Below are 26888 nucleotides of genomic sequence, written 5' to 3' on the forward strand. Positions count from 1 at the left end.
TTATATACATCAGGTTTTTCATTAAGTCTTTGTGGCTGAGGTTGTATGGCTCCAAACATTATATACTCTGCCAGTTTTTACGCAATCTAAAATGTGATAGACCAGTTATGTTTCTCAAAATTGAACTGGCAATCAAGAGTAATTAAAGAAACAGAGTCAATGAAAATTCTTGGATCAGGGAGATCGTTTGCCTAGTCCTACTAGCACTCATACTTACAGAGTTGTAGGGTTTAACATCCTCCCCACGAATGTGCACCATGCCTTAGTTTAGCTAAATTACTGTTGAAAGATCAGGATCAGCAACCACAGGTTTGTACTCAAGAGATGGGATCAATGCAAAATGTATAGCATCATCTGCATAAGCAATACGGCTATTTTCCTAAACCAAGCAGAGGATCAAACTTATTTACATCTGGGTGGACTGATGGACAGTGGCTCATGAGCAATCCACAGATCTGTTGTGAGCCAAGCGCTGCATCAGTTAGCAGAGGCATCAATTTTGGTTAACCACAACATATTCAAGGTGGACAGTGGGGTCACCATAATTCTACACTAAAACAAGTACAATGTGTGGTTTGGCCTTGAAAATAATCTTATTGCTTATGCAGATGATGCTACTCTTTTAGCATTGGTTCCATATCTTACATTTACATCTGTGTTTGCTAAACTTTTAACAGCGATTTAGCTATATCTAAAGCATGGTGCAGATTTGGGGAGGAAATTAAATCATACAAACCTCCAAGTGATTGTTTGCAGGCTCAGGCCAAGGATCTCCCCAACTCACATCTTTCCAATGATAGAGTTTCTTCAACTACCTGCTGCTCACTTAAAGTTTGAGGCAGCACCCTTGATTGTCAATTCACTTTTGAGAAAAAACCGGTCTCTCACATTTTAGAGTGGAAAAAACATTGGCAAAGTGAGAAAGCCTTAAAAGACTTGGAGACCTGTCTATCCTCAGGAAATGTTTTAATTCTCTTAATCTTCCATATTTAAATATCATTCCCCTATTTGGTCTCAAGCAACTGGCTCATATCTTAAATTATTATAATAATCTTTGTAATTATGCTGCTGAATAACTGGTAAATAAATTCAATCTTAGTGCAAATACATACTTTCCTGAGCATGCTGGACATAAGTCTAACCTCATATTTTATTTATGTCTTGGTATTTATTTTACTTGGTTAAATATATTATTTGTTGCGTCCTACTTCTTTTTCTTGGTTACGTCTCTTTCATAGTTTACTTCTCAATATTATGTTCTCTTTTAAACTGTTTTCCCTATTAGGCCCCCTGGGTCTGTAGCTTTCTGCTTTTCCAAATAGGATTGCAGCTTGGATGATAATGACAGTTATGAGACTTCTTAGAGAAGTACATACAGAATGTACACATAACACATCCATAGTAAATTTATAAATGTATGTTTGAATTTGTTTGCTAACATATTACAAGCATAGATATTTGTCTGGAAAGGTTTGTACATGTACTTGAAAAACAGTTTAAAATATTACATGAACAACAAGTGAGACCAAAGAGTAAGTTTCAGAATAAGACATTCGGGAAATAGGATTTGAGAACAGCATAGGGATTAGCAATCAAGTTACAGGAGACAGGAAAGTATCACAAATCTATTTGGCAGTGAAAATAATTGATGGAGACAGAACAACATTAGGGACAACACTATGAACAGGGAAAGGAATAGATGAAGCATCCTCAACTAACAATTCTGCCTGTACATTCACCTTATTTTGGAATGTTATCCAGTAATATACAAACACTGAATGCATATTGAAAAACTGTTGGAAAATGGACACAAAAGAGCTGTAGCTTAGCAGAACTGTACTTCGCTTTTTGTCTCAAATGATGTTATGGGGATAGTGTGAGACCACTTTAAATAGACAAAACAGACTATATGTATTGAGTCATTCATTACAAACGTCAGGGTGCTCTAGATCTTAGTGAAGCCTTTACGAAAACTCGGTACAGTACTCATTCATGAACCATGTTAACTTACACATGAAACATTTCAAATACATATTTTGCATATTTTTCTGATAAACCTATCAATGTGAATTTACTGTAACTCAACATTCAAAAAATCACTGTTTTCTACATTAATCCTCTGTAAATCATATTACTCTAGCACAATATTTTTGAACTACTGTTTCTACTACAGAATGCTACAGGTTCAATGAAAAGTTTAATACAATCCAACTGCTAATTTTAGAAGATTCACCAACACAACTACAATATTAATAAAGTAATTATACCACTAATTAGAGATGTCAACTACATCAAAAGAAGGTTTATGCTATGGCTGATGATCCTACTTGCCAATAAACACTTAGAATTTTATCTAAACTGGCCAAAAGGATTTGCTTCAATGAGAGGTGTAAGTTACAGCAGGATGCAATTAAAGGAAGTTGGACATCTAGTTGGTAAGACAATAAAGGAACAGATGAAAAGTAAAAATGAATGCAGGTGGGGATAGAGGGAATGCCACAAAGAACTTAGTACAATCTACAGTTCACCACATAACGCCCTCAAGGGGAACAAGTTCTTGATTATTTGATAACAGGATAAACTAAATGTGCTGGAATGGAAAACAGTTCTTTGAGAAACACTTATGATTAACAGGATTTATGAAAGACCACAACATATAATAGTCCCTGTTCTGCTCTGGCATTTCACCTGCAGTGTGTTTTGTGTAATGCATTATGTATATGCATTACTAAAGATTTCTTGTACCATTCATTCACCCCTGAGCTGCATTGCTCCCTGCCTTGTAAGTTTATAATTTTAATTTGGGCTCTTCCCACCTAGCTGTCCAACTTCTTTAACTTAATCCTGCTTTAAACACTTCATTTAGAACCAATCCTTAATGCTAGCCCTTGGACATAAGAGACATGCATGTTCTTTTAAAATGTTATGACATTTCATTTTGTAAGTGACCTTGAAACCACCCTGATTTTAGGTGGATTACAGAATATTCTAACATATTCAACACACAAATAACTTAAAAAATTACATCACATGCACCTAAAATACCAACTTCCAACCCAAAACAATATACAAGTGATAGGTAACAAGGAAAATGAAAGGTGCAATTTGATAAAAAATCATTATATTACAAATCTTACATGAAGGATACTTCATCAGGGTCTGAACTTTCTAGATGATTTCATCATGTTGATTCTCTTCTTGTCTTCCTCGAACCTCTTTCGTAATTGGGCAAGTTCTGGAAAGGAAAAGAACACAAGTCTTACTTTCTGCTTCTTAGTTTTCCCCTGTTATATTTGGTGTATCCCCAATTCAACTGTCTTGCCCAACTGTCACCCCTAAATCATGAATAATCCTTTGGGACAAGATGAATGACTCAGTAGATTGGATTGGAATATAAAATTTAGGCCAAAGGCCAAATGCTGGGATCTATGAGGTCTCAACATTTGGAACAAATGTTAGGAGAGGGTGGAAAGTAAGATGGAAGAGAATATGAACACCAAAATAGTGAAAGGAATGAAAGAGGTTGCAGCTAGGGGCCAAAGGAATGCTGCAAAGAACCTTTAGTAATTCTTACAGTGCACTGAGTGAGGGAATGACTCGGTGGCCTTGCTAAACTACTCCAAATTCTCACAATCTATTTATTCTGTTCTGTATGGTCATGTCTTTTGCTTGACTGAATAATGTCCATATTTTCTTTCCTTACACACATTTATTCTTGTTTCATCATTCAGTCATGGGTGAGACATGGGCACTCACTAAGTTGCCCATTTCAGAGCCTTCCAGAATATAAATAAAATGCATTTAATCTGTACAACACCATCATCCTTAACTCAGGCTTTCCCTTCATAGGGTGAAGCAAGTAATGAATTCCCTCCCTTCTCCTCTGCCTTGAGCACTTCCTGCCTGAATTCCACAGTCTTCACTTCTACTTTTTTTCTATAATTTTCTTCCTAAGAATTCTCTTCATGAAGGAACCTTCCTATGCAAATGATAGAATGGAACCTTCAGAAAAAGGCACATGGAAAAATTGAAACTACTGTTTTGTCCTGCTATTTTCAAATCTTCTGCTTACCTGACTTGGTGCTCCTCTCCCCATCTCATAGCATACTGAAACCATCTAAATCTGTGATTTTAAGTTTATTTTCCAACCTATGGTAGCATATCTCCACAACTTCATTTTAATTCTGATGCATTCCAGTCATAAACTTCTGCATTTTGTAATCACAACTCTTCAAAATCTCCTCAATGTACTAGTAAGACCCCATGTCTCCATGTAAAAGGAAGTACAGACCTTATACAAGCATCGTAGGTTTTTTCTAATAAAGGGTATAGCTATCTGCCACTAGTTCACGAATTTCTCCTCGTTCCACCCAAACGTTTGCCTGTTTTTCTTACAATCATCCCAAAATGTTGAAAATTAACATAAATGTTCTATCTTCTAAGGCCTGCCCTTCCACAGCAACTGGGACCTCTTCCCTCTCTCTTCACGAAAAGTTCATCATATACATTTCAGGTAAATCAATAACAATTACTCCATGTTTTTTACTCTGAGCATCTCCTATAGCCCTATGTATCACACTTGAACATTTGATACTAAGTAGAGTTTTGCAATTATCTATTCACCTCCCCCTAATATCCATATGGACACTTTATCAGCTGGACTTTATCCTTTGTTTTCATTCTGTTCTTCATATGCTGCGTTTTGTTTGCATTAACTTTCTACCTTCCCTTCGCCTTCCCCCAGTTCCATCTTTTAAAAAATTCTAAGACTTATTCTCTGTATCTGCTGTTACAACCATTTCACCTAAGTTAAATAGAATACCCTGGGGGTGTAATATGAAACTACCAACCTTCTCTCATTCTGGGCTTGATCCTCAGCCCATTGCAACTGAGCTCATCAAAAGCTAAAGTTGTGGAAGAATCTCACCTTATTAAAATAATTCTGTTATAAACAAAATGGGTCAGTAGAAGAATTAACAGCTAAGTTTCTTTTATATATACATATAAATCCTACATGCATATAAATAAATAAAAAGTTGCCTGGAAATCAATTACATAATATGTCCAATACTAAATACTGTACTATATACAAGCTTCCATATGGTGTAATGAAAAATGAATGGGGATCATAAAAAATGGCAATTCATTTAGTTAGTTATTTCGTTGAGTGGCAAGGGTGAATCAATGAACATTGACGTCATTCACAATACAACTTTAATTGGCTAACCTTGGATTCAAGCTGGGTTCTCTGCTTTGACATACTAACAATTGGAGTACAATAATGGTACAGCATTTTGCCTGAATATTGAGAAGGAAATATGAATGGATTGCCACTTGAATGATGTGGTCAATAACTTCAAAAGACAGGGTGTTCCCATAATTCACTGAAGATTGTTAGTTTACTCGAGTGCCTGTTTCCCCAAAGATTTTTAGAACCTTATAGGATATTTTAATTTCAGTAGAAGTAACTGATGCACAGTAACATTCTGTATCTGCATTCATGAAAGTCTGGCCAATAAACAAAATAGGTGCCTCTTCACAAGCTGCATGGGTCATGTTCTCAAATGGTACTGCCATTCTTACTGTTTTTATATTTACAAAATTTATATTTAACACGTATTTACAAAGATCTGCAATGCTGACTACATATTTATTTCTCACTACCTCCAAACTCTGAACTTTTCCCAGTTCTTTTCCTTCTTACTCCAATTAATTTCCCTCTCTTATGAGCCAGTTCCATGTGATTCCTACTGATACAGTGATGTGTATTGTATTTCCTTTGAAAAAATTTTTCTGGAGTGTCATACAGTTCTGAAGATACCTGTGCAAAAAGCATTCTTCATTTTCAGCTTAATATTTAAATTCTCAAAATCTGCCCAATTCTGAAGGCTTGCAATTCAACTAACGACAGATACAAAATGGCATGCATAAACCATACTCACTGTCAATTTTGCTCTGTCTTTGTTGGAAGGCATAAAATTTCACCAGTTCAATCTCCTTCTTCTTCTTCTTCCTCTTGGGTTTCTTCTTAAATTCAGTCTCTTTCAGTAATTTTGGCTTTTGAGCTTTCCTGAAACATAAAGAATTTCCATCTTACTATCATAAATAAAAAATTTTTCAAGCAAAGACAGTCTACTCATACAATAACATTGACCAAATGGAGGCAAGGACAGAATAATTCACAAGCTATATGCTCCAGTAATAACTTAACAGTTCATGTCAAGAACAATGTAAAAGATATATGTTATACGAATAAATCCAACATCAAAAGAGATGAAAACAACCAAAACAAGTCACACTAACCAGAAATTTAAATTTGATCTTATACACAAACTTTTCTGATTAAAAAAATTTTTTTACTCATGTTAATTTGTTTACAGAGCATTCACCAACAACTTGCAATATATTTGACATCATGATTTGGTTTTGGATTACAATATCAATATCCTGTATGTTAAAACTCACTGGTGTCCCAAAACCCTTTGCTAATTACAAAGGCCTTTACCATGTATGGCAGGTTTAAAGGTTCAAATCTTATTGTATAAACCAATTCACTGGCTAATCTTCTTGCAATACGTAAATCTGGAAATACATGTTCTTCCTGGTTCAAAGAGATGATTATCTTCCCTCTGATCTGGTTGAACTTCTGCTAATAATAATAATGATACTTGCTTCATTGCTTTCTGTTTGTACTTTTCAACTCCTTTAACTGTATCTAGTTTTATTTTCATTTAAAATATTCCTTGATCTGACTTAATTTTATGAAATTTAGGCTGTCAAACCAAGTACTGGGTAACTTTCAGCCATTCAGTTGGGTAGCAAGATAAAGTTGGAACTGAGAGAAAAGCCAGCAGTTGCACAAAGAAGTAATAGTTGCAGAGGTTAAACAGCTAGACTGATGAAAGGAAGTAGAACTGGAGGTAAAGTAAAAGGCTAAAAAGTGGGTGGAGCTAGGAGCTGAAAGGATCCTGCAACATCACTTAGTAATGTGTCAAGTACACCACGTGAGGTGTGACTTGGTGATCTTGGCAGGCTACTTCATAATAATAATAATAATAATAATAATAATAATAATAATAATAATAATAATAATAATAATAATAATAATAATAATAATAATAATAATAATAATAATAATTCTAAGAGACTACTTTCTATATTCTTTGTAAGTTCCTTTTTACTATGATAAATTTTCAATACCTTCCACTGTCATAACCTTGGGTACTGGTCACAATATGATACAATCATTTGTTCAGTGAACCTTTCCAGTACCCTTTGCTTCATAAAGCCCATCTAAATGCTTGTTTAGTACATTGTTAAACCCCTCCTCAAGATCAAAAATAGGATATAAGATCAAATCTTTCATATCAAACTGCAAAATCACAAAGACTGACTGCCTGTGCCTACTTCCCTGGGATAAGGATTAACTAATAATTGCTAATCTGAAACAGTTTTCTGAAACCTTCTTCCAGTAATTCTCAATAGCTTCGTACCATGCCCCAGCAAACAAACTCCTCTACACTTTTCACAATGAAGTGCATCAACTTTTCCTTTGTACAAACTATAAACAGTATTATTAATAGTACTGTTTTTCCAATCTTCCATTCCAATCTCTTCAATTGTCATGTTTTCACACAATCTGGTCAACTATGACAGCTGGTTCTTGGGTTACTTTAAAAAAATCCTGGTACAGTACTCCTCATGCTCCATGAGCTCTACCATTTGAAATATTCTGTCACCTTTCTCCTTTAACAATATGGTATGCTTAGTTTTTCACATTGTGTAAGGATTCTGTATTCCCCTCAATGTGGAAACAATGTGTAACGTAGTGCTTGACTATTGGTGCCTCTGGATTCTTACTCATCAGCAGCACGGCAGCCTATCAGTGCCTCACATAGGATGCCGCACATTCCAGTGCCACCTTCACTCTGTGAGCAAGCTTCTTCCTCTTGAGTCTCATCCCATTGCTCAAATGTTTCTCCCTCCTTAAATCTTATCACTGATGCTGGGAGCATGGTTTGGGCTCCCCATATGCTCCGCCTCCCTTCCTGTGCTATGTTCTTGGTGTGAGTGATAAGGCCTTTTTCTTTCTAACACAATGGTGTGGAAATGGTATGGAAGTGTTTCTCTTTCCAAAAGTGTTCTTTCAAGGGAAGTTGCATAGGGGCCTGCAACCTTTCCACAATGGATTCTACTCCTCACCTGTTCAGCAAAGTTGATTCTTCACTCTCTGGAACCCTGGCTGTCGAATTGGTCACATGAACGTGTTTTGTTACACATCCAGCTTCATCTGCAGTGTCACTGTTGGTGACAATAACATTATCTTTCTCATTTGGTCAGGTCCCACTTTATTTTTCAACATCAGCTGAGTTGAACATTCTCAATTCTTCGTCATCCTCTGGTGCCCTTCACTGTGCTGGTATCCTCATGACCAACCGTTTTAATATTCTCTGGTTGCTGCCTGTCCTCTAGTTTGCATTCCTCACTGGAGTATCTGTTGTCATTCCCCTTGAAAATCTCCCTCATCCCATGCCCATCAGTTCCAGGAATCATGTTGGTGGGAGCTCCTTGGTCTCCTGTTATCTCATGACCAAGTCATAACTCATGCCACCTCCAAGGGAAGTGCCTCCCTAAGTCCTGCTTGATATCTGATTGTCCCTCAGGTTCTTCTCCCCACTCATGCCCACGAGTTGCAACAACATCCAACTGTTGTAGTATCTACCACATCTAAAGCGATTCCATTCTTGCCTGTTTAATGTCAACTGTTGGACATCTTCAGGTCTCCCTACAAGCAATCTTCTCATGTTTACCATGCCTGTTTCCATCCTCCTTGTAACTGCTTAGCACTTTCAGGATAATGCTTCCTACACAGAGAACTTCTTTATGTCTGCTGATCTCTTTTACTGCCTGTTCATTCATCCTCTTCAAGGTGCACAGTTGCTGCCCTTCAGTTTAACAATGCAGTATTGAGATGGTGGCACTGATCTTTCTCTAGCATGCTTGGGTCTCAGTATTTTTCTATCATACTTGAAGACTGCCATCTGAGCAGTTTTTTGTTAACCCTTAAGGAGCTTGACATGATTTCCTCTTCCCACTATTTGTTTCTAAATGTAGAATTTTCTCCAGGTTTGTTCTCTCCCTTTCCATGAAGGTTTTGTTTGGTTGCTCTGGCTCCCTGGTCCATCTGTCAATCACTGATTTGGCCAGTCTCTTCTCTTGGTTATGACCTAGGTTCATTAAGCTTTTCATCTCCTTCAGTAATGTCTTACTTCTCTATGTTCATTCCCTGTCCTACATGCCTGCAGCTACAATGATGCTTGGAGGCATGCTCTTCTAGATCCAGTCTGATGTACTCCCTTCCATGGAGAACCCTCCACTCACTATGGGAGCTGAGGGAAGTTCAGATAAAGTCTTCAACTAACGTTTGCCAAGTTTCACTACAGGCAGTCCCCGGTTATCGGCGGGTTTCCGTTCCCAACAGCGTGATAACCAAAAATCGCCAACAACCAAAAATTGGCGATAATAGCACTGATCCTTGGTTATCGGCACCGGTATCCGGTTATCAGTGCCGATAACCTGGGACCAGCGCCGCCAATAACCATGGATCAGCGATGATAACCGGAGATCGGCGCCGATAATCAGGAATATGTGTCAAAAATTCAGTTATCATCGTCACTAGACAAGCGCTGTAAAAACCAGATCGCCGATAACCGGGGACTGCCTGTATCCTGCTTTTCCCTTTTTTTCTTGTTTTTGAGGGCACACTGCATCTGCATCCTCAGCTTTGGCATCATTCCTTTGAATACCTCAGTTCCATAGTTATCTTCTGGGTCTATTTTATACGGAATAAGGTTAACTATGATTAAAGGCTTTGTAAAAACTTTTCTTTTAAAAATGTTGTATTTTTCTTTTCAACATTAATTTCCTTTATACATTTTTGATCATCTTTGGGCTTTTACTATAATAACATACAGATAAGATCTCTCCTAAATGGTGCTCTGACATCGTTTACAAGTTCAAGTGAGCAGTTTGTAGTAACTGCTATTTGGGATCTAGCAATAGACACCTCATGGTCAGAGCATCAAAACATGCAGGAATACGCTACAGAACAAAAAATATTCTTGCTTAACCACTGCAGTCATCCATGAGGGAACACTCAGAGAACATCTGTGATAAAACAGTAATCTTAAAAGAATTTTCCACTGTACATAAAGGAAATTATTTATTAGAGATCTGTATTGTCGAGAGTCTCCCTATCAAGTCCTTGAGGCCAACTTTAAAAAATGATAGCTGGAATATTCCCTTGAATATTCCAGCTTATAAGGTTTCATATGTCAGTGTACATATTTTACATATTGTATTTTTCAACTTACATCACTGTGTTACTATATATTGCTAAAACTATTTTTTTGGTTTTGGTTATTCTGGTATATTATTCAGCAAATGTCTCTAATTTTTAACTTATACTGTTGTGGTACTTTGCTTTCTGACGGTTCACCTTCATATCAATTTATAACTAATTCTGACTTGCTATTAAAACTATAAAGATAAACATTTACAGCTGATGATGGGTTAAGAGTAGAAACCCAAAAGCTTTATGAGAATAAAGAGTTGGAATGGAGAGATGGATACTATCATCAAATGGCCTGCAATTTATCATTCCAATACAATTTATGAGAGGGGGCCTCCTTTAGTAGAAATAATAACAAACAGCTTTGGAAAAGGAACCTGGATTGAAATTCGTAGATGGGAGACGGATACTGGAAAATTTTTTATTGTAATCAATATACTGTATTACGTAGCTGAATCCATGTAGCACACCAATGAAAACAAAAATTCAACTTGTGCAATGGTGCAACTTTATATTTCTATTTTTAAAAATTTTGCTCTTCAAAATTGGGTACGTCTTCAAGATTGGAGTGCCTTTGATGCCAGGAAATGTGTTAACATCTAAGGCACTGGGAAATAAGCAATCATGTAGAGAAAGTTTACATGTTCTGTTTTTGAAGGGGGCATTCAGATCACCTTAAATTTTTCTCTACAGAGCTACATAGAATCTAAAATCCAAATAACACAAGATAACTAACATTATCTTATTAAGATTATAAATTATAGATTATTCTTTGTTTACTTTAACTTATCTATTTTCTTCCATTTTTTCTTTCTCCAAAATACAGACATTCTTTTTTCTGGACAACGGCTTTGTCAGTCAATTGATCCAGTCTTGCTTTATGCAAATGCTCGGTCATATTGTATAAATATATTTTCTAAAGTGAAAAGACAGATGGGTATAGACTTCTGCAAGGACTGAAAGTGATAATAACTTACCATTACTCTAATGCAAGTTATATGATTCTGTTGAAACACAGGAAGGCAGTGTTTCATTTCTTGAAATAAATAATATGGATCTATCAAACTGGCTGACTCTCAACCTCACAATTTTTGCTCAATATCTTAAGAAAACAAGAGCTGGTACACAAAACTTCACTATTATGTATCTGCCACAAGGCACAAAAGTACACACAAAAGTTGCCAGCAAACATGTATCATGCACTAGATACAATACATCTGAATGCAATCAAGGTTGGGATCACAATGGCCTAAGTAGGCTGGGAAAGTTGAAGCATCATGCCAAGTGCCTATCTGCATTATTCTTTAGTTTTCTCAGTCATACACAGCCTTCTGCGCACGTGCAGTGGGGTGACTCTACGTATAAAAAGCAGAGGTGTGTATCCCCTTAGGAACAAACACTTGTTCATGTATCCAAATATACATTTTCAATATGTACATAAATAAGGAACCTTTATCATACCTGAACCATACTTTCAACCGACCTAAATTCTGAGAAAAAATAAATACGAGAATGCTTACTTCGAGGTTACTGTTACCCATCCATCTTCATCAGGTTCATCTTCCTTGGCTGCCTTCTGCATTTCTTCTTTTTCTTTCTCATAGTTTTCCATTACAGCTTTAATCTCTTCACTGAGATCTTCTGGGCTAACATATTGGCTGTTATACTCTTGGCGCCATTCTGAAAACACACATATATATATATATATATGTTTCACTCTAAAACTGAAAAATCTTCTGGTCACAGCAAATCAGTTTAGTTTCATTTTATAAGCTGAAAATTATAATTACTAACCCATGCTTCACAAATACTGTACCTTTCTTCATCACTCCCCATAATTACAATACTGTGCATAATGTACTTTAACCCTAGTGGAGAAAGTCTCCTCTCTCATTCCATGGCACAATTATTTTTTGTTTGCAAAGCAATACACAACCTACAAGTTATTCAGTACATAGGAAAGATGGGAATACCTTAAAAACAGTTTCATGTGTTCATGCCAGTTACAAAGGAGGTAAGAAACAGTTGCATACTGAATGTCCTTGATTAATAACATATTCATTATTATTCACTACACTTTCAGAGCAGCGGGTATCATCTCACTCATACTGAAAGAATAAGCAATGATAAATACAAAGCCTCAAATGCTTTACATTTGACTAAAATACCAAGACTGTTACAAAAGACTCAAACATAATCTAAAACAATGAAGTATGTTGATATGAAATTAAATAAACAATGAAGGGAATACATGATTTGTCACCACTTTGTGAGTAATGTCTTTTATACAGAGGGCAGAGAACCAGATCTTTTCAGTGAACAGGATGTCTTTATCCAACCCACAATCTTGTCAATAAAGCTTGGAGTAAAGTTTGTTCCACACAATCTGGAGGGCCTACATAACTTCTCCAACATAGTATTGAATTTTAGTGACACTATTATCAGATAGCTTAACCAGACTGCCAACGTAGAATTACTGACTCGGATATTTCTTCCAAACTTATTTTATAGAATTTATTTGCTTAGCCTACATATTCTCACTTTCCTACCTTATTTTTCTTGTACAAATATATGTGTTTGAATGAATGATGAAAGGAGTATGAATGATTAATAAAAGTTTGTCAGTGAAATGAAGACTACTTTTAAGTTTTATTTTATTGTCTCTTTCATAACCATGTCCTTTTCTTAAAATTTTCATCAAATTAAGTCCTAGATGATCCTAAAGTCATGGTAATTAGGCTATGCTCCTAAATTTCATACATCTATCCATCCATAGGCCTTGCTGATAACTATTCCTGAAGAAAAAGCTAACAGGATGGTGGGCTGATATGATACAATGAAAGTTGCAAGAATCAGAATCATGGCCAATTTCAAAGATGACAACAGTGGAAAAGGAGTTTACTCTCAAAAGTTTCTCTTACTGTAGTTCATGAGGTCAAGTTCAAGAAGTAAGGACATGTAAGCACAGAATGGTTACTCTTTGGCACCAAGATCTGAAGTATCATCTTGTCTCTCAGAAGAACTCACAAAGTCCACAATCAAGAGGAGTCACAACATTTTAGGCTTGTTTCTCTAATAAACCAATTGCAGTATATGGACCAATTAGTTTGACAGATATCCAACCATGGCTCTTTACTCAGTTTGGAGACTATCTGGGCACCTACCAGTGATAAACCTTCCTTGGAGGGAATGTTGCATAACAACCTGGCACAAAGGTTCAGGACGTAACAGTTGATAAAATCTACTCAAGTTACGTTGATAAAATCTACTCAAGTATGAATACCATACAAATCTAAGTCAATGTCAGACTTCCCTAAGAAGGTCCACATGTTACACCTGTTGCAACAATCTCAATGCAACAACAGTTATTGTAAGTACACAAGTTTGAAAGAATGACACTTCACAATCAGTTGTCTGATGTTGACTGAGGGGAAGACAAAATCTTCCAAACTGAAACTGTCTATGAATAGAATGTCATTTATTTTTTATACTAATTGACTGGAAAAGGTAGAGATACAAATGTCTTGCTGATGCAAACTGTGAAGATATCTACATAGTCTCCCATCACTACAAACTAGCTCGAAAGGACATTCCTTTCTAGAGTTTGTTACTCCCCATTCTGAATATGGTAACCAACATGCAGTGAAAAAGAGGCAATTGTAGATATACTGGCTTACACACTGTATGAATACCTTCTCATTATGAAGGGAATTTTAATAAGCAAAAAAATTTATCTACATACAATAGCATTTAAACTTATCACATTTCAACTGTTAGGAAATGTCCAAATACTTAAGAGGCATGGGAAAAAACATCACAATGCTATCCTTTGTTTTTCCGTTTTTGTAAACAGGTCTAATGGTTTATAACTTCAAACAATCTGGTGATCCATGACTATCAATAATGAGAATACTAAAAATCTACAACTTGAACTGAAAAAATAACTTGACTGAGAATTCCTGTTTCTTTTTACGTTAAATGATAAATTAATATTCTGTACTATAAATTTAATCCCTGAGGGAACTGACAATTTTGACTTTCCTGATCAAACTATAAGATGAAAATCATCATCTAACATGGAAGAAACTAAAGACTTCCAACAATAAATTATTTTTTATATATAACCATGTAAACCTCTTCACCAGGAACAACATATGACTCAACTGAATAAAACCAAAAACCAAATACACTTCACTCCAACAATCGTCTGATATGTCACCGAGGAAAACAGAATGTGGACAACTACTCACTCTTAATGCCTGTGAGAACTGGATTATCTGGAGTAGACAAAATTAAATCTTTGGATGGAGATGAAGCCATGGCTTGCCTTAATCCCCTTCATTTGCAAAAACAATATAAGCCACCTTGAATCCCTGGAATTAAGTTCAATTATAAGTTAGTCACAGCACATTAAACAGTCCCACATTCTAAAATACATAAAAATGATGAAGTTGCTTAAACAATTTCCTTGTTTACAAAGACTGTGTGAAGTTTTTACCTTCACACATACTTTGTTCAACTGTTAATGTTGACCTGCATTTTCTGAGTACAGGGATTTAAATGAATCATGAAATTTAAGCTATAGAGCTAAGCAGTGGAGCACTTTCAGCCATTCAGTCTTAAAGACAGTGAAAAGAGGGAGTTGGAATGGTTGGACAGCAAAATAAAAGAGATCCAGAAAAGAACCAAGGTGAAGTACAGTACAAGGATACAAAGATGGGAGAAAACCCTACAGCCACACTGAGATGCATTAGTTAGGTTGGACAGCAAGAGAGAAGAAAGGAGTCAGGAATGAAGGTAAAGTAAAAGGTTAAATAAGTGGTGCAACCTGGGACCAAGAGGGTGCTGCAAATACCCTTTAGTAAAAAACTACAGTGTAACACATGACATACCCTGACAGCTCTACATTCCACTTCTAATATGTATGAACTTGTTCGAGTGTCTTTTAAAATGATTCTGACACTGATCCATATACAGTGTCCTGATATGAGTAATCCATTATGGATACAACAGTTGTTTCATATAGCTATATTAAGTTTTAAGAAATGTTCACTGTTTCCTGTCACAAAGATTATGTGGTTTTTCCAACTCTAATGACTCAAAAATAAGGCATAAAAGTTTCACCGATGGAGAGAGGATAACAGTCTCTCTCATTAACAACAGTTATGCTTCCATTTACCATTTCTATGAATCATAATGGCTTTAGTTTTTTCAACATAGAAATGAAAGCCAGCAGATAAAAGCCATTTGCACACACTCAGAAACAAGGTTTGCCCTTTGGGAATGATGAAGATTATTTTAATACAGTAGTAACCCATTTTTTCACAGGGATAGGTTCCAGAACCCACCGTGGAAATGCAAAATCCCCCCTAAAGATGCTTATAACAGCCAAATACTATGTACAGTACCCCTTAAACTAAAATTCTTATAACTGCCTATTTTAACAGTTCACTGCCTAATTTAATGCGAAAAAAAATTAGTGATAATTTTAGAAATATGGCCCATAGAAAAATTCACGAAGTTGGTGAAAGTTCCTGCAGAAACGCAAAAGATGTGCTCCACACAAATCTGCGACAAAGTGCAGCGTGGAAGAACGAAGCATGAAAAATTTGGGCAGTACAGTACCAGTATTTATTAACTGATGTTATCCACTTCTAAATTTAATATGGCGCCACTGAGTACACTTTCTTGAGGGAAAGCATTTTCTAAATTACATATGGTTCAATGTTTATTGTCAATACAAACTTGGAGTGTTCAATTGCATAAAAAGTAATGCACAAAACTTGGCAAATTACATAAAAAATTTTTGTCATATGTAGCTTTAAAATGTAATAATGTCTAAGCACTGTCATATGGTTTCTGTATATCAAAGAAAATTACTTTTGTGCTCTGCTTACATTCAAATCATCAACACAATCTTAGATATGAAAAAATTACTGTTGTGCTCTGCTTACAATCAAATCATCAACACAATTTAAGATATGAGCAAGTACACAGCAACCCTTGTGTTTACAGTTTTTTCCATTATGTGAAAAAGGGTATAGCAATAAAAGTTTGCTTTTTGCAGCACACTGTATACAGTATCAAAACTTATTTGCAACATCTTTTCAACCTAGCTGCACTGCTTTTTGCTGTTTACTTTTTATTGGTTCCCCTTTTCTTCCCACCTGGCTGCCAAATTGCTAATTCAAAATTTCACCTTCTTCAACATCATTTCTTGTAACAAGCTCAATTAAGAACACAGAAAATATAAATAACTACAGTTTGTTTTAAACAACTTTATAACAACACCAACTACAGCTACCAAAGGATGGTTTGCCAGTTAGTCTGCCAGGAGGAAGACAACACTCTATAAACAAATTTGTTCATAAAAAAATTTTAAATCCTTTGATCTGCCCTAAAAAAGAACCCTGGCTTGATCCAACTAGAGTACTTGTCATAACAGTTTTACAGGACATTATTTCTGAATTCATCACCTCCTCAAAAACAGTGAATGACCTCTCTAAACCATACAGTAGACTGCGCTTTTCATAAATATAATGCTTGTAGAGAAAAAAATACCCAAGACGTACTTTCAACCATACAATCAGTAAAGCAGTTTCAGGTACAATACCTAAATCTGCAGTATATTGTTTCCTTACCTCGACAGGCTTTACCAATGAGAAATTAGGATGTTTTGGTGGTGCTGTAGTAGCTAAAGAAGGCTTCTTCTGGAAATATATATTTTCAACTTTCCCATATTTCATGAATATATGCTTGAAGTTGCTCTGAAAAAAAAAAAAAAAACATACAAATAATCTTTATGCTTAGAATTACTGTGCAAAAACAAGTCCAGAGGGACTCATAATTCATAGAATAAAATTAATGACCCAATTCTGCCTGTGCCCAAATCTTATAGCCTTTCCTTCAAAATCCTAACTTTTTATTTAGAAGTTGAATCAAATCACTATTCAAGGCTTAAAATATCAGAAACACTATCAGAACCTAACAATTTACTGCAACCTTCAGCAATTATTTTATTGTCACCCCCAAATTGATTGGGTACACAGAAAATGTCACCTGGGTCTTTGTAAATGAAGAATAAATAAGAAGTACTAATTAGGTTTGACAAGTTAAAGGACCTTCAGGCTGAATGGCATAGATGAATGTAGACAAGATACTCTCTCCCAAAACTAGATAGGGAATTCAATGATCTCTTAATATATTTACTTACTGTTTTAAAATTGACACTTCTCACTATCTGCACATCAATAAAGTATTCAATGTGTGCAACAAGCGTAGTGTAGTGTTTTAGCTATGATCAAGGAATGGGATAAGTACCTCTCCCTAAACTGATATCTTTTAAACTTTAACCAAGACATTTGCTTTGAGTAGCATAATCTAGCACAAGAAAACCACCATTACTGGAAGGCTTATGCAAAAAATCAAAACTATTCACTAATCAAAATTGAAGGAAAATATGCATATTTTCTTATACTACAACAACCTACCTCAAAACTGTTAAAAAACCAACTATTAATGTTACAATAGAGTCTAATACAGTGCTAATAGTGAGAAGTCCATCAACAAACAGTAAATTTGTTAGAGAAGTGAACAATAAACTTTGATCTGTATTGTGATATGAAATGAATTCATAATGCAAAACTTCTGAAAAATTTATAAATCCACAGGAACTAATGATCAACATCCTCAAAGAAAGCATCACAATGAGTCTTAAGGTGATGCTAAAAGCCTTGTTATTCTCATTCTTACAAAAATCATTACTTTTTTTTACAAAGAGTCTCTTCCTTCAACTATTAAATGGCTCAGCTGAAGAAGCAATCGTAAAAAGTGCAAAACCTCCAGTGGATATTCTTTCAACCACAGTTCTGGTAAACAATTATAAATGAGAAGTATTAATCACAAAGTTTACAGTGCAGTATACTATAACTATCATCATATGCACTCACTTACGGGAATTACTTGGAAATATGGCCAGATACGCTTACCTCTGTACAATAGGGAGGAACATTAACAACAAACAATGTGCGTCCTGGTGGTTTCAATTCATCATATGTGCGTACGTTGTGCCGTTTCCACAAAATGTGGTGAAAACTCTTGATTTCCTCCTTGAACTTCAATCTCATAACTGTAGATAAGGATAAAAATTAAGGTCAATCAAAAATTATGTTCAAAAGTCACTGCAAGTTCCACTGCTTAATATAATTTTCATTACTACTGCTTTTTCTCTCTTCACAACTGCATAGCCCGTATCATCTAAACTCTTACATTAAAACCATAGTCAAAACCAAAGTAACAATTACTCAATCCCAGACCAAAGCAAAACTTGAGCCACCTAAACCAACATTTTTTTAAATCTTAACATTTTTGTTATCCGTAAGATTAGCTAAGCTCGACAAAATGACTGTGTGCTTTTATTTGTAATTCTCTGGATACCAAAGCTTCCAAGGAAAAACATCAAGCCTAATTTCTATACATTCTACCTCAGTTTCCATTATCTGTTTCCTCTTCCATGCTTTTCTGAACCCATCTACTGGGCTTCACCTTGCTATTTCTCATTACATGTCCAACCTATCTCTGCACTGGAGATCTCCACCTATTTTCCAGCTGCTAGACATTACATCTCTTACAACTGAATCTTAGCATTCTGTAGCCAAACCTTTTCAAAATTTCCTCCATTTTCTTAGTCAGTGCTCATGTCTCTATTTCACAATCCAGTGTGTCAAAGAGGTAACAAATGTTCTACCTCTCTTAAAGCTTACCCTTCCACCTAAACAGGGTGCTCCATCTCCCATACTTTTTAATTTACTCTTCTTTTTGTTTAGGATAAGAGAAACCTAGTGGAGTCCCCTTTACCTTTCGTTCAGCCAAAGATGTGAAATTTAGTGTTCAGGATAAGGGAAACCCTGTGGAGTTTTTTTTTTTTATAAGTCATGAAGCACATTGTAGCAGTAACGAACACATTTTCCACCCAGTTTCTAGATGAATACTGTATATAGAAAGTTGCCTACAATATCAAGTGCACTAAAATGGTATGACACAAATGAAAATGAAATGAAACAATTCATTAATCTAATGGCTCTATGTTTCAGGGAATGGCATTCGAAAGAATCATTTTTTTCACTTTGATGTTTCATGCTTATAATCTTCAGGATATAAAAATGCATAACAAATTCTTTCATCTTTTCTTATTCTACATTATTTATTATCTTAACATCTTTATACGAAAATCAATATCAATGTAAAAAAGAACACATAAAAAAGCATAAAAATTAGCATAGACCAAACGACCACTCTGCGAGCTAGAAAATGTGACGATATGGGAGCGGCGATGTCTCTCATAAAGGATGCTTAACAGGTCAATATAAACTGCAGGACAGTATATAGTACAGTATTGTAAAGTGAAATTACAGTGTACTGTATGCATAAAAATGTAGTCATGTGTGGGTGATGTGCTTTCTCCCTCACTCAAACCCCCAGCATTCCTTTTGGCACCTAATTTGACAAAATAGTTCAGCGCTTGAGCCGGAAGCAAAAACCCTACGATTAATATTTCCATTTTGCACTGATATATCAGGAAGTATGATATACCATGGTCTGTTATCTCTATGCGTTACTGTATAAATTTTCAAAATGCCATGTAAAGATACAGCAATATATACATAAAAAGCTAACAGAATATAACATATACTGTACATCAAATGCAGTTCCGAACTTATTTCTGATGGGTGGGAAATTCCAAGTTTATTTTTAGACCTCCTCCAGGTTTCCTTTATATATACTGTACTGAGTTCCATGAACTCTTAAGCAAATACTGGTTAAGCTAAAACTTGATAACTCAAATCAGATTTTTCTGGTTCAGGTGATTAGATTTTTTTGGGTCTCGTGAAGGTATGGGCATCACAATGAAAACTGAAGCAAGTCACAGACTAAACTATGGACTCATAAGTTCCAGTTTAAGCTTGATAAGGCAAATAGGTGGAATTAGGCAACTGCTAAGGCCATGCAACAAATTTTTCTCATGATCTTGTGCCTTATATTAATTAATTGTGGCCTAGCCTAGTGAATCCAGGAACAACGAATTTTTGTCCCATAATAACATACTTGTGGCAAAAGCTGGATGCATTGCCTCACTACTGGAGCCAGTTACTTTACTGGAATCCTTTGGCAAAACATGGTAGCCACTGGGAAAGTTCTGGACTAGAATTTAATGATAGCACTGACTGTGGGAAAAGATATAAAGGTTTTAAAGTAACCCCAAATGTAAATTTGATGAATAATATCCAAATGAAGCATTCCAGGTTTTGTAAAAAATCTACGTACCACATATAGGTGTCAGCACGCTTATTAAATATACTTTCTTACTGCTATATAGGTATTGCATTTAAGTCTGTCTTTTAGACTGGCTTAGTAGAAGAAAATGTCGTCATAGAATGGCTAAATATGTTAATAAAAAAGGTTTGCTGTCCAAATGTTTTCCATATTTTTTTTTTACTATATCCTTCAAACAACAGAGAAACATGATATCAAACAATACCTGGCCATCAGTCTACAAATGTAGCTTGCCTCTGAAAAGGTAGGCCCAAGCACATGAAGTTACATTAGGTTGGGGAAGTTAAGGGAATATATGGGTATTTTATCCTAAGACTTAAGGCACTCTCCGTCAGGTTACCTTACTGACCAGAGGGCAACCTCCCACCCATGGTCGGGTAAGGCACGGCGCCCTAGCTTCAGTTACACTGGCAACAGTAAGGTAGCACTGCATCTTGGAAATGGCCTTGGGTGGATCTTTGTCCTCATATTGGAGGGGTGAAGTCAGGTTGACAGCTGGGCCCAGCATTCGACTCTCTGACCGTGGCAATGAAGAATTAGGGACACTTATTTCTGGTAAACCAGAGTGTTCATTTCTTGATCAGTCAGATCCATATTATCCCATTGCTAGGCGGACCAGTTGGTTTTTATTGCTAATTTTTAAAGAATGCCAAGCTCTTGTTCAGCATTTGGTTGCACAGCAAGATACAACAAGTTACAAGATCCTACCACATTTCATGGTGTACTGAATTTCAAATTATAAATTTCTAATTTCCATAATTTTAGTTGCAATCAGCATGATAAAACAACATTTTGTAAACCTATAGTAGTAAAGTATGAACATGGAATTCCCATCTGTGGTAATATATATTACACTGACCCTAATAATATTAATAAATAAAAAAATGATTTCCCTACATTTTCTTATTTAGTTCCTTTACAGAAAATTCATTGGTTTTGTTGTAGGGATGACAGAACTGTTCCAACAACAATGAATATTTTCAAATAATTATAATGAATATTTAACATTTAATAATAATAATAATAATATTCTGGTAATTAATAATAATAATTAAATAATAATTGATGCCCTCGAAAATAGGTTTCCACCATCCAATGGCTAGTGTTTACCACTGATGTAAAGGAAATGGTAGCAGTGTGTATGGGTACAAAGTTTTTTCCAATTTAACACAGGAAATGGGCAGTTTGTTTACACAAGTGACTCAGTAAATGTTGAGACAGTGTCACTCATCTTCTTTTAAATGTTTTAAGTAAAATTTCAAGCCCAGGTGATTACTGTTTTGGTTTAAACTCTGTTGACCCGTTTTGTTGGCTAAGCCATTTCAACCGAATTTATAAGAAAACAGTTATATTTTGATAAGCCACTCGGCATGCTGTGCAGAGGGGGCACAAGTCTCACTGATGCTGAGTTTTGATTAAAATAAATTTTCTGGAAGATGTTGAAGAAATTCGAATTTTGCTTGTCTTTCTTGAATCATTTTTAGTTTCCCTACCTTGTAACAGAAGAAAATCCATATTTTTGATGTATAGGGCTAGTGTTACTCGGGTAGGTCCAAGGAGGGCAAAGCGCCAAGGTTAAATCAAGGCATGAGGTTAGGAAGGTAAGGTCTGGTTAGGTCAGGATACAGCATTCTAGGGAAGCTTAGGTTTGTTTTTGTCTGCAGAACCTGTGCCCATCGTTCTTCACTTGTCCCAAAATGTGGTTCCCACCTAGACTAGGCTAATGATCAGAAATGTATACGAAACCGAATAAGCAGTCTGAAATTATATGGTTCGTATATCTAACCAGAATTGAAAACATACATTTGTTCAGGTTAGCCATACTGGCCTAAGTTTAGGTATGCTTGTCCAATAGCCCTAGCCTTGTTGCTTGTGCATGGATGGCCTAGAAAATAGTGATAACCTAGGTTTAGCCTACATCTTGGAGTATGGGTAGTCGTGTGTTAACATAATTAAAACTTATTATAAAACGGAACAAGTTTAAATATTTATCAAAACCCTGGACCATATCTTTTAACTGGCTTCCATCCTGCTTTTACAGTTTTCCAAAGATCAAGTTTTATCCCAAGTTATCTTCAGTATGATTAGAATACTACTAACCAACGCCAAATTATTTTTTGATATGTAACTTAAAACGATTTTTTCAACACTATTCTTAAGGCCGACATCCTCAATGTAAACAAATCCTTCAGTGTTACCAAAAGACTGAGAGGATACAGTGAAAAATATAATCCACATTTTGCCAATATTCGAACAAATTATTTCAAAAACAAAATGTTTTATATCATTAAAACTATTTTATAAATTAATTAGTTTTCATTAAAGACAGTAATTTTGTAAAATTTGAAATACATTGAATTTCTTTTATTGACATCCAAGTAAACGTTGAACTTCAATTTGAAATCTTAACAAAATCTTTGTAATGGCTGCACATATTTGTCTCAGGAAAAAATGAATGTTAAGTTACAAGAACATCATTTGTTCTTATAAATCACTGGAACCTCTTTGAGATATTTTTTAGATAAAAATATAAGCTGATTTAGTGGTTTTGAATTCTACTGATTAACTTTAATATTGCGCTAATAGTAAATCTTTCAACAAAGCAAATCATATGGCATTTGAAATCTAGGTTTACAAAAATATCATCCAACATCAAGAGAGAAAGACACTCAATAAAAATACTTGGATTTTCTTGTAATAGAGTATAACAACACGATCAACGACTAATTAAAATTTAGTGATTTTCAAGATATAATAAAAATAGTCGCAAAATCAAGAAAAGATCTGGGTTTCTTGTTTAAATGGTTTTTAATTGTAAAATTTTGTCTATAGCTAAATTATCTATCTAAACAATAACATTTCCAGAAATGTTGAGGCATCTTGACATTTCTGGTGACGCTTGCAAATTAAGTCAAGACCATCGGCGCCAGGATGAGCTTTTTTTGGACAAATTAATTAAGTCTCCGCTGATTGGGAGGTGACTTCCCATTTTCTTCAAGCTCAATTAGTCACGCCTAAAACAATTCTCAGGTCTGCCTATTTTAATCATTTTTACTTTATGCGTATTTATACAAATGTCATAATGGATGTTGTTAAAGGCAACTGTTTACCATTAAAATCCTGTATCCAATATTAACAGTTGCAAGTTTTATTGAAATAATGCATCTATAAGAGTTTATAAATTTCTCTTTTGAGTCAATAAAGTTTTAGATGACTGTGTCAGTCGGATGAGACAAACAACCTGGTGATGATGAATATGTTTACCTTCTCGTTTCTTTGACACCTACCCATTTGACAAAATGTCCAAACCACATTGTTGTACTATATTGCGGGGTTTGGCAGGCATTTCTTTGAAAAAGGGTTTACATTATAAATATGCATTGATGCAACCACGTTTGTCTGAATGGCAGTGATCGCCATTCTCTTATTAAACTGAAAACCAAAGGAAAATTGATAAACCCATCAGATGATGTAATAGACATATGTATAATTTTCATGAGTTAAAACTAAGAGAAATGATGTCCTGTACAAAATCTTTAGTAAAAACAGATTTTCATAAGTTAGTCCACATCAGTTTTAGCAGTCTATAAAGACAAAGAAATCTTTACTAACTTTGGGTATCATATGGAACGATACTGATCCTTTGGACAATCATATACATTTATTAACAAAAGCAATTGCTGAAAAATATTTGAATGTAAGAAAACCATTACGTTGGAAAACGACTAACACCCTGCTAAGCTGCAAACTCAAGTTTCAGTGAAGAGTAGACAATCATACACAAAACTTATCCAGTTTAGCCCAATGATTTCATGTGAATTGCATGCTTTTTTTCTTTCTTTCTTTTTCATGAGTAAAATGATCGTGCTTTGATTTCTTATGTTTTACCAGCACTATTGTAAATATTTCCTTAATAAACAACAGTAAATACCTGACGTACCTAGTGAAGAGTTTGAGTTACCCAAAGTGTCCCACTTCCTGCTTCTTGCCAGCCTGACTGAGGCGTGAGCAGCCCATCAACGCCAACCTGGCTTCACCCACAGCAGATGGACCCCGGCTTAATCCCCAACCCCGTCTCCAGGCCAATATTCTACGCCCGTTCAAAAAACGGGGTAGCACTGCATCTTGTAAGTGGCCTTGTCTAATCTTTGTGCCTCAAATTGGAGGGTTTTAGAGCACAACACCGCTGGCAGGATGATGCTGGCCGACAGCATTTAACTCTCTGACATGGCCAGAGGAAGAATTAGACACCAGATTTCTGGTGATAGCTTTCATTTCAGTCATAATGTGAACCCCATTCCTCTCCTAAGCTGTAGGTCCTTGATCTCCATCCTTGGTAACCAGTTGGTTCTTAGCCACGTAAAAATAAATCTAATCCCGATTTTCTGGCGCAGCGTCCCCTGCAAATGGTGATGCACCCTGATACCGACTTGCATGACCCACCACCAGCACCCATTTAATGGTGTACTGAACACTAATTGTGTATATATATAAAGTTTATTGATATTGCTCAAGATTTTAGTTGCAATCAGCATGATAAAACAACATTTTGTTGCCTATAGTAGTGAAAGTATGGAACATGGAATTCCCATCTGTATGTAATATATAAGACACTGTATGTAATATATATTAATAAATAAAAAATGATAGAAAATATGGAAAATAGCTACATCAGGCGGCTCAACATTGCAACAGAGCAAAAGCAATGAAATTTGTCTCATGGACCTGGATTTGTTCCAAAAACAATGAATATTTTCAAATGAATTATAATGAACGCCAGAGTCATACAAACTCAATTTATATCCTTTATATTCTGGTGTTTAGCTTCTAACCTTTTTAAATATTATCTAGTTCCAGCCTCATGGACAGCATCCTGGGGAACCTAAAAATTCTGCTAGTTCCTACTGTCCACTCATATTTTCCAGGTCTCAATGGCCACCAGAGACACATCAACCAGTCTGATGTAAAGAGAAATGGTAGCAGTGTGTCCGTTTCGACAAAGTTTTTCCAATTTAACACAGAAATGGGCAGTTTGTTTACAAAAGTGACTCAGTAAATATTGAGACAGTGTCACCCATCTTCATTTAAAGTGTTTTAATGGTAAAATTTCAGGCTGTTCATCCTGGTAAGTTAGCACGGCCCCCTGACGGAAGTCTAAACCTTAATGAACCCGTCTTGTTGGAAATAAGCCAGCAGGCCTATTTCGTAATTTATGAGAAAACAGTTAGGGCAACGCTTTGATACCAGGATCCCAAGGCCCCCATGCAGCTGACAGAGGGGCCAGTAAGTCTCACTGATGCTGCTGTTCTGGATTCAAATCATTTTCTGGAAGTGTTCAAAGCATCGAGAATTCAGCAAGATGTTCAGTCCCGATCATTTACCCTACCTTCGAACAGAAGCTTAGTCCATATTTTTGATGTATAGGGCTAGTGTTACTTCAAGTTCCTTCAGGAGGGCAAAGCTTCACAATCTTAAATCCACCAGCATGGTTCACGCCTTCACATGAGGTTAGGGGTAAGGTCTGGTTAGCGCCACCTCAGCATTCTAGGGAAGCTTAGGTTTGTTTTTACCTGCAAGAAAAATCCTGTGCCCATCGCCCTTCACTTGTCCCAAAATGAACGGTTCCCACCTGCATTAGGCTAATGATCAGAAATGTATACAAAACCCCAGAATAAGCAGTCTGAAATCCCTATCATCAGTGGCGGGACGTGACCCCTCGCCCCATGGTTCCAGCCTGCTATCATCAACCAGAATTGAAAACATACATTTGTTCAGGTTAGCCTCTACCCCTGGCCTAAGTTTAGGTATGCTTGCCTAATAGCCCTAGCCTTGTTGCAAAAAGTGCCTGGATGGCCTGGGCAAAAATAGTGATAACCTAGGTTTAGCCTACATCTTGGAGTATAGGGCCTAGTCGCTGATTTTAGCATAATTATCGAAACATACATACAACGGAACAAGTGACCTAAATATTCTTACCCTTAAAACCCTGGACCATATCTGGGCAGGCTTCCATCCTGCTTTTATTACACGTACGTCTTCCTGCGGCAGATCAAGTTTTTATCCCAAGTTATCTTCAGTATGATTAGAATACTACTAACCACACGCCAAATTATTTTTTTGTAATGCAAATGTAACGTGAAAACGATTATTTTCAACACTATCCTTAAGGCCGCGTGACGAAGTCCTCAACGTAAACAAATCCTTC

At 35.9% G+C, this 26888-nt stretch overlaps 1 protein-coding gene across 1 annotated transcript; it reads right to left on the minus strand.

Moving 5' to 3' along the window:
• Nucleotides 1-3104: 3104 nt before the first annotated feature.
• Nucleotides 3105-26888, minus strand: LOC136834980 (ribosomal RNA-processing protein 7 homolog A). Its single transcript, XM_067097963.1, is given in 8 exon segments — nt 3105-3235; nt 5943-6070; nt 11872-12031; nt 14602-14691; nt 14694-14724; nt 16993-17118; nt 18340-18479; nt 26660-26888. Coding segments are annotated over 8 exon segments (795 nt in total). The 5' UTR covers nt 26697-26888; the 3' UTR covers nt 3105-3152.

Source organism: Macrobrachium rosenbergii, chromosome 54, assembly GCF_040412425.1.
Source record: "Macrobrachium rosenbergii isolate ZJJX-2024 chromosome 54, ASM4041242v1, whole genome shotgun sequence".
Lineage (NCBI taxonomy): Eukaryota > Metazoa > Arthropoda > Malacostraca > Decapoda > Palaemonidae > Macrobrachium > Macrobrachium rosenbergii.